This window comes from Grammomys surdaster, unplaced genomic scaffold (genome assembly GCF_004785775.1).
Source record: "Grammomys surdaster isolate TR1022 unplaced genomic scaffold, NIH_TR_1.0 125276, whole genome shotgun sequence".
In the NCBI taxonomy this organism is placed as follows: Eukaryota; Metazoa; Chordata; class Mammalia; order Rodentia; family Muridae; genus Grammomys; species Grammomys surdaster.
In genome coordinates this window covers 197452-210792 of record NW_021620156.1, presented here as the reverse complement: position 1 = coordinate 210792, position 13341 = coordinate 197452, and the positions used below count along the sequence as shown (strand labels likewise).

General features: G+C 35.9%; 1 protein-coding gene across 1 annotated transcript in view; it reads left to right on the top strand.

The window, feature by feature from the left end:
- LOC114637335 (vomeronasal type-2 receptor 116-like) overlaps positions 1 to 13341 on the top strand; it is a 29909-nt gene that overhangs the window by 12452 nt on the left and 4116 nt on the right. Inside the window, exons 2-5 of the mRNA XM_028785568.1 lie at positions 36 to 330; positions 679 to 1470; positions 2071 to 2286; positions 3796 to 3919. Coding sequence (XP_028641401.1) covers positions 36 to 330; positions 679 to 1470; positions 2071 to 2286; positions 3796 to 3919 — 1427 coding nt within the window. The remainder of the gene's footprint in view (positions 1 to 35; positions 331 to 678; positions 1471 to 2070; positions 2287 to 3795; positions 3920 to 13341) is intronic.

The window sequence follows — 13341 nt, the reverse complement described above, 5'->3', positions numbered from 1 at the left end:
TATGGTTTTCTTCTTATTTTATGCAATTTACACAGGTATAATTTTAAGAACTATCAATATATTTTGTCTCTTGTATTTGCCATTGAGGAGATCAATGAGAACCCTCATCTTTTACCAAACATATCGCTTGGATTTGATTTCTACAATGTAAGATTCACTGAGAAAGACATTCTAATGAATATCTGTATTTGGCTCACAGCTCATGGACAGGGATATATTATACCTAATTATAACTGTGAAAAGAAGCATTTTACTGCTGCACTTACAGGAACATCATGGGCAACATCTGCCCAAACGGGAATGTTGCTTCAACTCTTTAAATTTCCACAGGTAAGAAAATGTGGAATATGGGAACCAGAAATTGGTCCTCCTTTATTGCTATAATGATTATCTCTAAAGGTAAAAGTGAGATAACTGAATTATTCAATATCAAAGCAAGTACACAAGCAAATAGTGACCAATTCATATTCCTCTTGCTTGCAAGAGAAAGGATGGGGAGGTACATTAATCCAGGATGGTTCTTGAAGCTAATAGGCTTGGCAAGTATTTCTGTAAACTGCTGTAAGTACAATTTTTCTTTAAAATTGGGACAAAACTATCTTTGTTCCTGATGTTGTCTTTTGCTTCAGGAATAAAATTGTGTTTGATGGTAAAATTCTTCTTTCCAACTTGGTTTAGCTTTCTTTTGGACCTTATGATTCTCTCTTGAGTGATCGAAGTCAGTATTCTTCTCTCTACCAGATGGCTCCCAAGGACACATCTCTTTCACTTGGCATTGTATCTTTGATTGTTCATTTTAGGTGGTCTTGGGTTGGTCTCATCCTCCCAGATGACCACAGAGGAAATAAAATTCTATCAGATTTTAGAGATGAGATGGAGAGGAAAAGAGTCTGCATAGCTTTTGTGAAAATGATCCCAGTCATCTGGACTTCATATTTTAACAAATTCTGGGAAAATATGGATGACACAAATGTTATAATTATTTATGGTGATATTGATTCTCTAGAAGGCCTAATGAGAAATATTGGGCAAAGTTTATTGACATGGAAAATCTGGGTCATGAACATTGAACCTCATGTAACTGACTATGCTGATTATTTCTTGTTAGACTCATTCCATGGGAGCTTAATTTTTTCTCATTATTATAGAAAAAGTTTTGAGTTTACCAGTTTCATTCAAACAGTTAATCCTTACAAATACCCAGAAGATATTTATCTTCCTAAGTTGTGGCATTTGTTCTTCAAGTGTTCATTTTCTGATATTGATTGCCACCTTTTGTACAACTGTCAAGCCAATGCTTCTTTGGATCTATTACCTAGTCACATATTTGACATGGCCATTAGTGAAGAGAGCAACATAATATACAAGGCCATTTATGCTGTGGCTCACAGTCTCCATGAGATAAGTCTTCAGCAAGTACAAAAGCAACCATATGAATATGGGGAGAGTATCATATTCTTCCCCTGGCAGGTAATATTCTTTCTATAGTATTTGTATTGCTAGCACTCTGACATGAGATTTTTCAATGACACTAAATTTATAATTTTTTTATGTTGTCCAGAATTACATAAATTTTGTGTTTCTAAACTTACCTCAACATCAAGTCAATTTCAAGTGATTGTGACAAAAAATGGATTGTAATATTAATAGTTGTAATAAGAAAGTCAACACAGTTTCTTTATATTACTTAAAAAGAATTTTAAAACTTTACAATTACATAAAATGATGCAGTAGTTTTATACCTATGTAATGCCTTTTAATTACCATTTATGCATCAGCACCCTCATTTATTCTGCAAATAATTATGCGCTTGCTAGGTTTCAAAAAGTTAAGACTTGTATGAATCAGAGGACATCGATTTATTACATGACTTTGAGTCAAAGATTTCTTTTGAAGTTGAGTGGTCATTCAGAAGCAGAATCATATCCCACACACTCAAGCTCTCATTTACTTCACATCACTGGAAGCTGCATTAATATTGATATATCATATCAGTAACTGAGATCTCTAAGATACCTTCCAAAACATAGGATGGACACAGTTCAATATAATTTCATGAATTTCTTTCAGCTTAACAGATTCTTGAAGGACGTTGAAGTGAGAGATAACACAAGTTTATATAAGAGACAGAAATTAAATGCAGATTATGACATTCTTAACATTTGGAATTTACCAAAGGGTCTTGGCCTAAAGGTGAAAATAGGATCATTTTCTTCAAATGCTCCTGAGAGCCAACAGTTGTCCTTATCTGAGCAGATGGTACAATGGCCAGAAGGATTTTCAGGGGTGAGTTATGTAATAAATGAATCATTTAGTTTATGTTAATAATAAAAATTTCCAATATAATGTTATTTGACTGTATGAAGTCCCTTTACTCTTCTGTTATCATTACAAAATAAAAAAAGAACTACTACTAGTATACTGGGCTTTCAACTTCACTGATTCAGATTAATGGAAGTGTTCAGTGTTAAATTAATTCCCCAATATTCACTTGTATTAGTGCTATAAGTCTTCACTTGTCACACGTTACAGACACTTCACAGAAAAAAATTACCATCCTCAAAATGACTCATGTATCAATGTGTATTAGAAACTCTCTCAGTTGTAATTAATATTATAAAACAATATAAATGTTATTCCTAATGTGTGATCAAACACCAAACCAAAAGTGTTTTTTTTTTTAAGACACAGTATTTTTGCTTATGGTATCAGATGTAAGAAAGTCCACCATGAATAGAGCATGACAACAAGGGGTAGTCATAGAATAAGGCACTAGTACCAGAAACATAATGCTTCTCCCCACACATATTTTTACTTAACAAAATGGGAAACCTGGGCCTGAGGAAATGATTATAATGTAGCAACTCTCACATAAAGTAACATAATTCCTCCAGCAAGTCTGAATCTCCTAAAGTTTCAATGACTTCCCAAATTGGGCCAGCTATAAAACTCAAATTATTTAGCCAATGTATAACATTTCATTCAAAATACCATGGAATAACTCAGTTAGTGTCCCTTAACTGTAACTGTAACTGTAACTCTGTATATAAGCAGGAGTTCCATCATCAATCTATGGATCTATGATCAATTATGCTTTGCCTTGTAAGACTCTGGAAAAGGAAAACTTTATGGTGTGTACATGTGTAAGGTATTGACTTATCTGTCTCCTACAAATTAATATGTACCTGAGACAGCTTATGAAACAGTTTGAGGATTCAGTGCATTTTATTTCTAAATGCAAGAATTCTAACTCTATGGGGCTGCTAATGATATAATATCCTCTGAAGACAGACTACAATGAATATTGTAGCCTTCTTCTATCTCCTATACATTTTTTTTAAAGAAACATAAGCCAATAAACAGTGAGACTAAGAATTTAAGAGGCCCTTTCAACTTATCTAAGTTTATTTACATATTCATTTCTAGAAATACACATATATTTGATCTCATGATCATTCTTAATCCTTTCCAATTGACTGTCAATATTCACAGCCATGGTGAATATAAAGATGCTGAAACCAGTAGTCAAAAAGAACAGGCATATTCTATGTTTGGAAAGACACACGGCCTTCTATATCATGTTCCCAATTAGCTACCTTTCTCAAATTTGACCTTCAATTCAATACGGTTATAAATTCACTAAACTTGTGATAATTCTCAAAAGAATCTTAAGTACATTTGCTTTCTCAGGGACACAAACTTGGAAATTTTTGGCTAATATTCAAAATTCTATTTATTAATATCATTCATTAAGCCCTTAGTATTAGGGAACATTTTTTTTTTCATTCTTCCCAGATCCCTCAGTCTATGTGCAGTGTGAGTTGTAGACCTGGATTCAGGAAAGTACCTCTGGAAGGCAAGGCTGTCTGCTGCTACAATTGTACTCCTTGTTCAGACAATGAGATTTCTAATGATACAGGTAAATGTACATTTTAAAGAAAACTTTCCCATCTCTCCACAGGCTTCCATGATATACTTACAAATGAAAATGATCTGAATAGAAGTTAGATATAAATCTTTTTGCATTTTGTTTTGAAACATATATGACAAAATTTGTCACCATCACCTTGAAATGATCTACCATAGCCATTAAAAATAATGCTTGATTTACAGCTTTGATCTACTGACAATATAGACTATGGCAGAAAAAAATATTTTTTCATGTACTTCAGAGTAGGTTTCATTTCACTGCACTATTTCATTGTGAACATGTATTAATAAAGTACTAAATATTCCATCATTAAGATGTATTTCAATAATTTTAAAAGTCATATAAAAGGATCATACCTATTTTTACTTCATAGTGATTATTCCCTGCTCATTTTTAAAAAATATTTTTACTTGTTTGATAATTTGGAACAATGTGTTTTGGTCAGGTTCACTCCTCCCATTTCTCCCAGATTTTTTCCTTCTTCCCTAACTACATAAATCTGTGTAAATTAATCTGTCTAATACAGTCTGTGTTACTCATCTACTGTAGTGTATGTGTATCTCACTTGAGGGTTGTCTACTATCTCAGGTGATGCACACTGAAAAATTATTCACTCTTTTCCAAGTAGCTATTAACTGCAAACATCTGATTTTCACAGGGTGTGTCTTCATGCCTATCTATGCTTGAATATTCAGATATCAAACCATTGCCTCCTGTGATAGAAATTGATAGGCTCAACTGCCCAATCAGTTCAAAAAACACTTTTTTTTTCATATAGTTATCTGCACACTGTAGTTGTTGCTAGTTTCCTCCCTTCTCTTGAATAAGATTTCACAGAAGCCTTTGTTTTGTAAGTGAACTCTTTATGAATGATTAGGGGTTGTGATGCTTTATTGGGAGATGTGCCACTCAGGGCAAGCTTTCAGGTTTTAATCATCCTTCATTTCAATCTGGTCTATCTCTCTCATCTCTACCTCCTGTCTTCAAATCAAGACTTATCTAGTGTTCCAGTGTCATCATTGCTTAGTTGTGTCTATGCTTCCTGCTTGATATAAATGGACTAACATTCTAAAACTACAAGCAAAACACCAATTAAATAATATTTAGAAGCTATGCTTCATGCTGTCTGTTCACAACAACATAATATTAACTAAGACAGAATAATCACACAACACCTTAAATAGTTTTGAAAATTTTACTTAGAAAATACATGGCTAAGTTGGGCAGTGGTGGTGCATGCCTTTAATCCCAGCACTTGGGAGGCAGAGACAGGTGGATTTCTGAGTTCGAGGCCAGCCTGGTCTACAGAGTGAGTTCTAGGACAGCCAAGGATATACAGAAAAACCTTGTCTCAAAAAACCAAAAAAAAAAAAAAACCATGGCTAATATTCATCAAAATGCAATGAACAATTATTTATTGTTATTGATATTGTCAGTATTATTAGGAAGATGTCTTTTTCTATTTTATATTGCTTTATATGGATACTATAGATTGGATCTTTAAATAAAATAAATAAATTGTTGGCACTATTTGAAATGTGAGAATAAACTTTTTGCTAGGATCTGGAAAGTGTGCCTTTTATTCTCTTTTCAAACACAGAAAATATGTGTGAGAAGATTACAAATGTCAGACACTTTGCTTACAACTCTAGGATTAATGATCTACTTCTGATATTACTGCATAAACTGATGAACAGTTTGCTCTTATGAGACAATACTATGCAATTATTCCCACTTTTCAGTATTATTGCTTTTAGGACTATATCTAGAATATCAGTTAATGTTATAGATGTGAAAAACATGTATATACATGTTTGATATATATATATATATACATATATATGTATATATATATGTATATATACATATATATGTATATATATACATATAGATACTCATGTATGTATTTGTATACACATACATATATGTAAAGAGAGAGAGATAGGCAAAGATAGAGAGAGATAGAGAGGCATGGGTGTGTGTGTGTATGGTGTGTATGTGTGTATGTGTGTGTGTGTGTGTGTGTGTGAAGTGAGAGAGACAGACAGATAGAGAGGCAGAGAAAAATTTTAAGACACAGAGAATGTAGTTTTATATCAATCAAAAAAAGACTAAATATATAACAGAATTAGTACTCTCATAGCTGAATTTCAATTATGAATTATTTTAAATAAGACAAACTACTTGATATTATCATGGAATCATGAAGTCCATATTGAATTTTTATCTTACATTTTAATTACATTATAACAAGAAGGAGCAATATTTTAATGATACAAAAACATTGAGTAAGAGTTTATGAAGATTTACCGTCAATTTCAGTGTGATAAAAGTAGTGTATCCTGGTAAAGCAAAGAATTTGAATTGATGAACTGTATATGATTTGATTGCTTAGAGTGGAAGCTGTTGGCTGTATTCTCCTCCAACCAACTTGATAGAAGTTTTTCATGTCCCAATTCCCATTCATTTAAAAGCTTTTCATTCAACTGAAGAAAATTTGATTCTCTATAGAGATGCTTATTCCTGTTGAAAGATGCACTCTCAACTAATTACTGTGATTGTAGCTGCATTCTACAGAGTGAGAAGTTCTGTAATCTGAAGGTTTCTGTTTAATTTACAGTTGTCTATTGAATAGATGAGAAACTGATGATGGTGCTTATATGCAAATTACATAGTCAACATTTGAAATGTGTTCATATTTTCCTTTCCAACTAGTGCTTATATTATGTAAAATTTTGACATATTTTTTTATGATAATACTGACATGGGGCTATGGACTATGCTGGACTTTAGTTGGCAGAGTACATAAATATTTTCATGCACAAAAGACAGGCTGAAGACAGCCTGGTGTCTATGAATGCATTATAAAGACATTTACTAGGTTGCTAATTGATTTAAAAGAATGTCTACACAACATTTGTCATACAAGTTATTTATAGTTGTAGACTATATTGCTATGTTTGAAATTTCCTTTGAGCTATAAGGCATGATTTTGGATGTCATTTTACTGCTTTAAAGAGATTTTGTCTATGCAACAATAGCTCTATCCACTTAACACCCAATTCATATCTGCATGCAGTTTATCTTCTATTTGTAGTTTCTTATTAGGTATTTTAATTATTTACATTTCAGATGTCATCCCCTTTCCTGATTTCTTTTCCATAGAAATCCCCTATTCTTTTCCCCCTCCTCCTTTTTGCTTTTATACACTTTTAATTACATGCAAGTATTTTAAAAATCTCAGTAGCTAGAGTAAAACAAGGCTAGTGTATATAGTTTCATGATCACCTTCAATGCCATGTCTTCTGTTTTCCTCATCACCAAGACCTCCAACTTAGACAAAGTTTTTGAAACTTCAGTAATTCTTTTTTTCTTTTTTTTCCATTATTTTTTTTATTGGATATTTTATTTACATTTCATATGTTATCCCCTTACCCCATCCCCCACCCACAAGGGAACCCCCCATCCCCTTACCCCTCATCCTTCTTCTCTGTGGATGTAACCCCCACCTACCCCCCCACTCCCACTTCCCCACCCTCAAAATTCCCACCCCCTGGGGCGTCCAGCCTTCATGAGGTCAAGGATCTCATCTTCCACCTGTGCCCGGCAGGGCCCTCTACTCTTACATATTCAGCTGAAGCCCTGGATCCCTCCATAAGTGCTCCCAGGCTGGTGGTTAGGACCCTGGGAGCTGTGGCTGGTTGGTATTGTTGCTCTCCTCATGGTGCCATAAACCCTTTCAGCTCCTTCAGTCCTCACTCTAACTCCTCCATTGAGAACCTCATGATCAGTTCAATGGCTAGTTGTGAGCAGCTGCCTCTGAATATGTCAGACTCTTGGAGGCCTCTGAGGAGACATCCATATCAGGCCCTTATCGGCATGTACTTCCTGACTTCCACATCAGCATGTACCTTTGGTGACTGCATATGGGGTGGATACTCAGGTGGAAAGGTCTTCAAATGGCCCCTCCTTCAGTTTCTGTCCCTCACTTTGTCTCCATGTTTGCTCCCTTGAGTATTTTGTTGCTCCTTCTAAGAAGAACTGAATCACCCCCACTTGGTCTTCCTTTTTTATGAGCTTCATGTGGCCTGTGAGTTGCATCTTGGGCATTTCAAGGTTCTAGGCTAATATCCAATAATCAGTGAGTGAATACCATGTGTGTTCTTTTGTGATTGGCTTACTTCACTCAGGATGATAATTTCTAGTTCCATCCATTTACCTAGGAACCTCTCGAATTCATTGTTTTTAATAGCTGAGTAATACTCCATTGTGTAAATATACCACATTTTTTGAATCCATTCCTCAGTTGAAGGACATCTGGGTTCTTTCCAGCTCCTGGCTATTATAAATAAGGCTGCTATGAACATAGTTGAGCATATTTCCTTGTTATATGCTCGAGCATCTTCTGGGTATATGCCTAGGAGTGGTATAGCTGGATCCTCAGGTAATGCTATGTCCAATTTTCTAAGGAACCGCCACACTGATTTCCAAAGTGGTTGCACCATCTTGCAGTCCCACCAACAATGGAGGAGTGTTCCTCTTTCTCCACACCCTCGCCAGCATCTACTATCACCTGAGTTCTTAATCTTAGCCATTCTGACTGGTGTGAGATAGAATCTCAGAGTTGTTTTGATTTGCATTTCCCTGATGACTAAGGACACTGAACATTTCTTTAGGTGCTTCTCGGCCATTCGAATTTCTTCCATTGAAAATTCTTTGTTAAGCTCTATACCCCATTTTTTAATAGGGTAATTTGGTTGTCTGGTGTCTACTTTCTTGAGTTCTTTGTATATATTGGATATTAGCCCTCCATTAGATGTAGGATTGGTAAAGATCTTTTCCCAATTTGTTGGCTGTCGTTTTGTCCTATTGACAGTGTCCTTTGCCTTACAGAAACTTTGCAATTTTATGAAGTCCCATTTGTCAATTCTTGATCTTAGAGCATATGCCATTGGAGTTCTGTTCAGGAACTTTTCCCCTGTGCCCAGGTATTCGAGGCTTTTCCCCACCTTCTCTTCGATTAGTTTCAGTGTATCTGGTTTATGTGGAGGTCCTTTATCCACTTAGACTTGAGCTTTGTACAAGGGGATAAGAATGGATCAATTTGCATTCTTCTACATGTTGTCCTCCAGTTGAACCAGCTCCATTTGTTGAAAATGCTGTCCTTTTTCCACTGGACAGTTTTAGCTCCTTTGTCAAAGATCAAGTGACCATAGGAGTGTGTGTTCATTTCCGGGTCTTCAATTCTATTCCATTGATCTTCCTGCCTGTCTCTGTACCAATACCACGTAGTTTTTATCACTATTGCTCTGTAGTACAGCTTGAGGTCAGGGATGGTGATTCCTCCAGAAGTTCTTTTATTGTTGAGAATAGTTTTCGCTATCCTGGGATTTTTGTTATTCCATATGAATTTGAGAATTTCCTTTTCTAACTCTGTGAAGAATTGAGTTGGGATTTTAATGGGGATTGCATTGAATCTGTAGATTGCTTTTGGCAAGATGGGCATTTTTATTATATTAATCCTGCTAATCCATGAGCATGAGAGATCTTTCCATCTTCTGAGATCTTCTTCGATTTCTTTCTTTAGGGACTTGAAGTTCTTGTCGTACAGGTCTTTCACTTGCTTGGTTAGATTCACACCATGGTATTTCACATTATTTGCAACTATTGTGAAGGGTGTCATTTCCCTAATTTCTTTTTCAATCTATTTATCTTTCATGTAGAGGAAGGCTACTGATTTGTTTGAGTTGATTTTATAACCAGCCACTTTGCTGAAGTTGTTTATCAGGTTTAGGAGTTCTCTGGTGGAAGTTTGGGGGTCACTTAAGTATACTATCATATCATCTGCAAATAGCGATGTTTTGACTTCTTCCTTTCCTATTTGTATCCCTTTGACTTCTTTTTTTTTTGTCTAATTGCTCTGGCTAGGACTTCCAGTACTATATTGAATAGGTAGGCGGAGAGTGGGCAGCCTTGTCTAGTCCCTGATCTTAGTGGGATTGCTTCAAGTTTCTCTCCATTTAGCTTGATGTTGGCTACTGGTTTGCTGTAAATTGCTTTTACTATGTTTAGGTATGGGCCTTGAATTCCTGATCTTTCCAAGACTTTTATCATGAAGGGATGTTGAATTTTGTCAAATGCTTTCTCAGGATCTAGTGAGATGATCATGTAGTTTTTTTTCTTTGAGTTTGTTTATATAGTGGATTATATTGATGGATTTCCGAATATTGAACCATCCCTGCATTCCTGGGATAAAACCTACTTGATCATGATGGATGATTGTTTGGATGTGTTCTTGGATTCGGTTTGCTAGAATTTTATTGAGTATTTTTGCATTGATGTTCATAAGGGAGATTGGTCTGAAGTTCTCTTTCTTTGTCGGGTCTTTGTGGGGTTTGGGTATGAGTGTAATTGTAGCTTCATAGAACGAATTGGGTAGTGTTCCTTCTGTTTCTATTTTGTGGAATAGTTTGAAGAGAATTGGTATTAGGTCTTCCTTGAAGGTCTGATAAAATTCAGCCCTAAAACCATCTGGTCCTGGGCTTTTTTTAGTGGGGAGACTTTTAATGACTGCTGCTATTTCCCTAGGGGTTATGGGACTATTTAGATGGTTTATCTGCTCCTGGTTTAACTTTGGGACCTTGTATCTGTCTAAGAAATTTTCCATTTCTTCCAGGTTTTCCAGTTTTGTTGAGTATAGGCCGTTGTAGTAGGATCTGATGATTTTTTGAATTTCTTCAGTTTCTGTTGTTATGTCTCCCTTTTCAGTTCTGATTTTATTAATTTGGATACTGTCTCTGTGCCCTCTGGTTAATCTGGCTAACGGTTTATCTATATTATTGATTTTCTCAAAGAACCAACTCTTGGTTTTATTGATATTTTGTATTTTTCTTTCTGTTTTTATTTGGTTGATTTCAGCCCAGAGTTTGGTTGTTTCCTGCCTTCTACTCCTCCTGGGTGTATTTGCTTCCTTTTGTTCTAGAGCTTTTAGTTGTGCAGTCAACTTGTTAGTGTGTGCTATTTCCAGTTTCTTTTTGTAGGCACTTAGAGCTATGAGTTTTCCTCTTAGCACTGCCTTCATGGAGTCCCACAAGTTTTGACATGATGTGTCCTCATTTTCATTGGATTCTAAAAAGTCTTTAATTTCTTTCTTTATTTCTTCCTTGACCAAGTCATCATTGAGTAGAGAGTTGTTCAGTTTCCATGTGCATGTGGGTTTTCCATTGGTTTTGTCATTATTAAAGACCAGTCTTATTCCGTGGTTATCTGATAAGATGCAAGGGATTATTTCAATCTTTTTGTATCTGTAGAGGCCTGCTTTGTGACCAATTATATGGTCTATTTTGGAGAAGGTACCATGAGGTGCTGAGAAAAAGGTATATTCTTTTGTTTTAGGATGAAATGTTTTATAGATATCTGTTAAGTCCATTTGGTTCATAACTTCTGTTAATGTCAAAGTGTCTCGGTTTAGTTTCTGTTTCCATGATCTGTCCATTGCTGAGAGTGGGGTGTTGAAATCCCCCACTATTATTGTATGAGGTGTAATGTATGTTTTGAGCTTTAGTAAAGTTTCTTTTATGTATGTAGGTGCCCTTGCATTTGGAGCATAGATGTTCAGAATTGAGAGTTCACCTTGGTAGATTTTTCCTTTGATGAGTATGAAGTGTCCTTGTTTATCTTTTTTGATTAATTTTGGATGAAAGTCGATTTTATTTGATATTAGAATGGCTACTCCAGCTTGTTCCTTGGGACCATTGGCTTGGAAAATTGTTTTCCACCCTTTTATTCTGAGGTAGTGTCCATCTTTGTCACTGAGGTGCGTTTCTTGTATGCAGCAAAATTCTGGGTCTTGTTTGTGTATCCAGTCTGATAGTCTGCGTCTTTTTATTAGGGAATTGAGACCATTGATGTTAAGAGATATTAAGGAAAAATGATTGTGGCTTCCTGTTATTTTTGCTATTAGAGGTAAAGTTATGTTTGTATAGTTATCTTCTTTTGGGGTTGTTGGAAGATTACTTCCTTGCTTTTTCTAGGTTGTAGTTTCCCTCCTTGTGTTGGCGTTTTCCATCCATTATCCTTTGAAGTGCTGGGTTTGTGGGAAGATATTGTGCAAATTTGGTTTTGTCATGGAATATCTTGGTTTCACCATCTATAGTGATTGAGTGTATTGCTGGGTATAGTAATCTGGGCTGGCAATTGTGTTCTCTTAGGGTCTGTATGATGTCTGTCCAGGCTCTTCTGGCTTTTATAGTCTCTGGTGAGAAGTCTGGTGTAATTCTTATAGGTCTGCCTTTGTATGTTTCTTGACCTTTTTCCCTTACTGCTTTTAGTATTTTTTCTTTGTTTTGTGCATCTGATGTTTTGATTATTATGTGACGGGAGGTATTTCTTTTCTGGTCTATTCTATTTGGTGTTCTGTAGGCTTCTTGTATGTTTATGGGCATCTTGTTCTTTAGGTTAGGGAAGTTCTCCTCAATAATTTTGTTGAAAATTTTTACTGTCCCTTTAAGTTGGGACTCTTCATTCTCATCTATACCTATTATCCTTAGGTTTGGTCTTCTCATTGTGTCCTGGATTTCCTGGATGTTTTGAGTTAGGAGTTTTTTGCATTTTGCATTTTCTTTGACAACTGTGTCAATATTTTCTACCGTATCTTCTGCATTTGAGATTCTCTCTTCTATCTCTTGTATTCGGTTGGTGATGCTTGCGTCTATGACTCCTGTCCTCTTTCTTAAGTTTTCTATTTCCATGGTTGTCTCCCTTTGAGCTTTCTTTATTGTTTCTATTTCCATTTTCAGATCCTGAATGTTTTTGTTTAATTCCTTCTTTGTGTTTTCTTGCATTTCCTTAAGGGTTTTCTGTGATTCCTCTTTAAGGGCTTCTATCTGTTTACTTGTACTCTCCTGTATTTCTTTAAGGGAGTTACTTAATTCCTTCTTATAATCCTCTATCATCATCATGAGAAGTGATTTTAATTCTGAATCCTGCTTTTCAGGTGTGATGGGGTGTTCAGGGCTTGCTATATTGGGAGAACTGGGAACTGATGATGCCAAGAAACTTTGGTTTCTGTTGCTTATGTTCTTGTGCTTGCCCTTCGCCATCTGGTTAACTCTAGTGTTGCCTGCCCTCACTGTGTAAGACTGGTGTCTGTATTTCCAGCTATCCTGCTTGTTGCAGAGCTCCTCACAGTCCAGATGTCTCTGTAGTCTTATGATTCTAATCTTGGTGTCTGCTGCTCTGATTGCAGTGGCTCCTCTGCTGCTCTGAGTGCAGTGGCTCCTCTAGGATGACTCAGGAGTCAGTATCTCTACAGGACAGGAGCAGATCAACTCAGTGTCAGCTGCTCTGAGTACAGTGGCTCCTCGGCTGCTCTGAGTGCAGTGGCTCCTCTAGGATGACTCAGGAGTCAG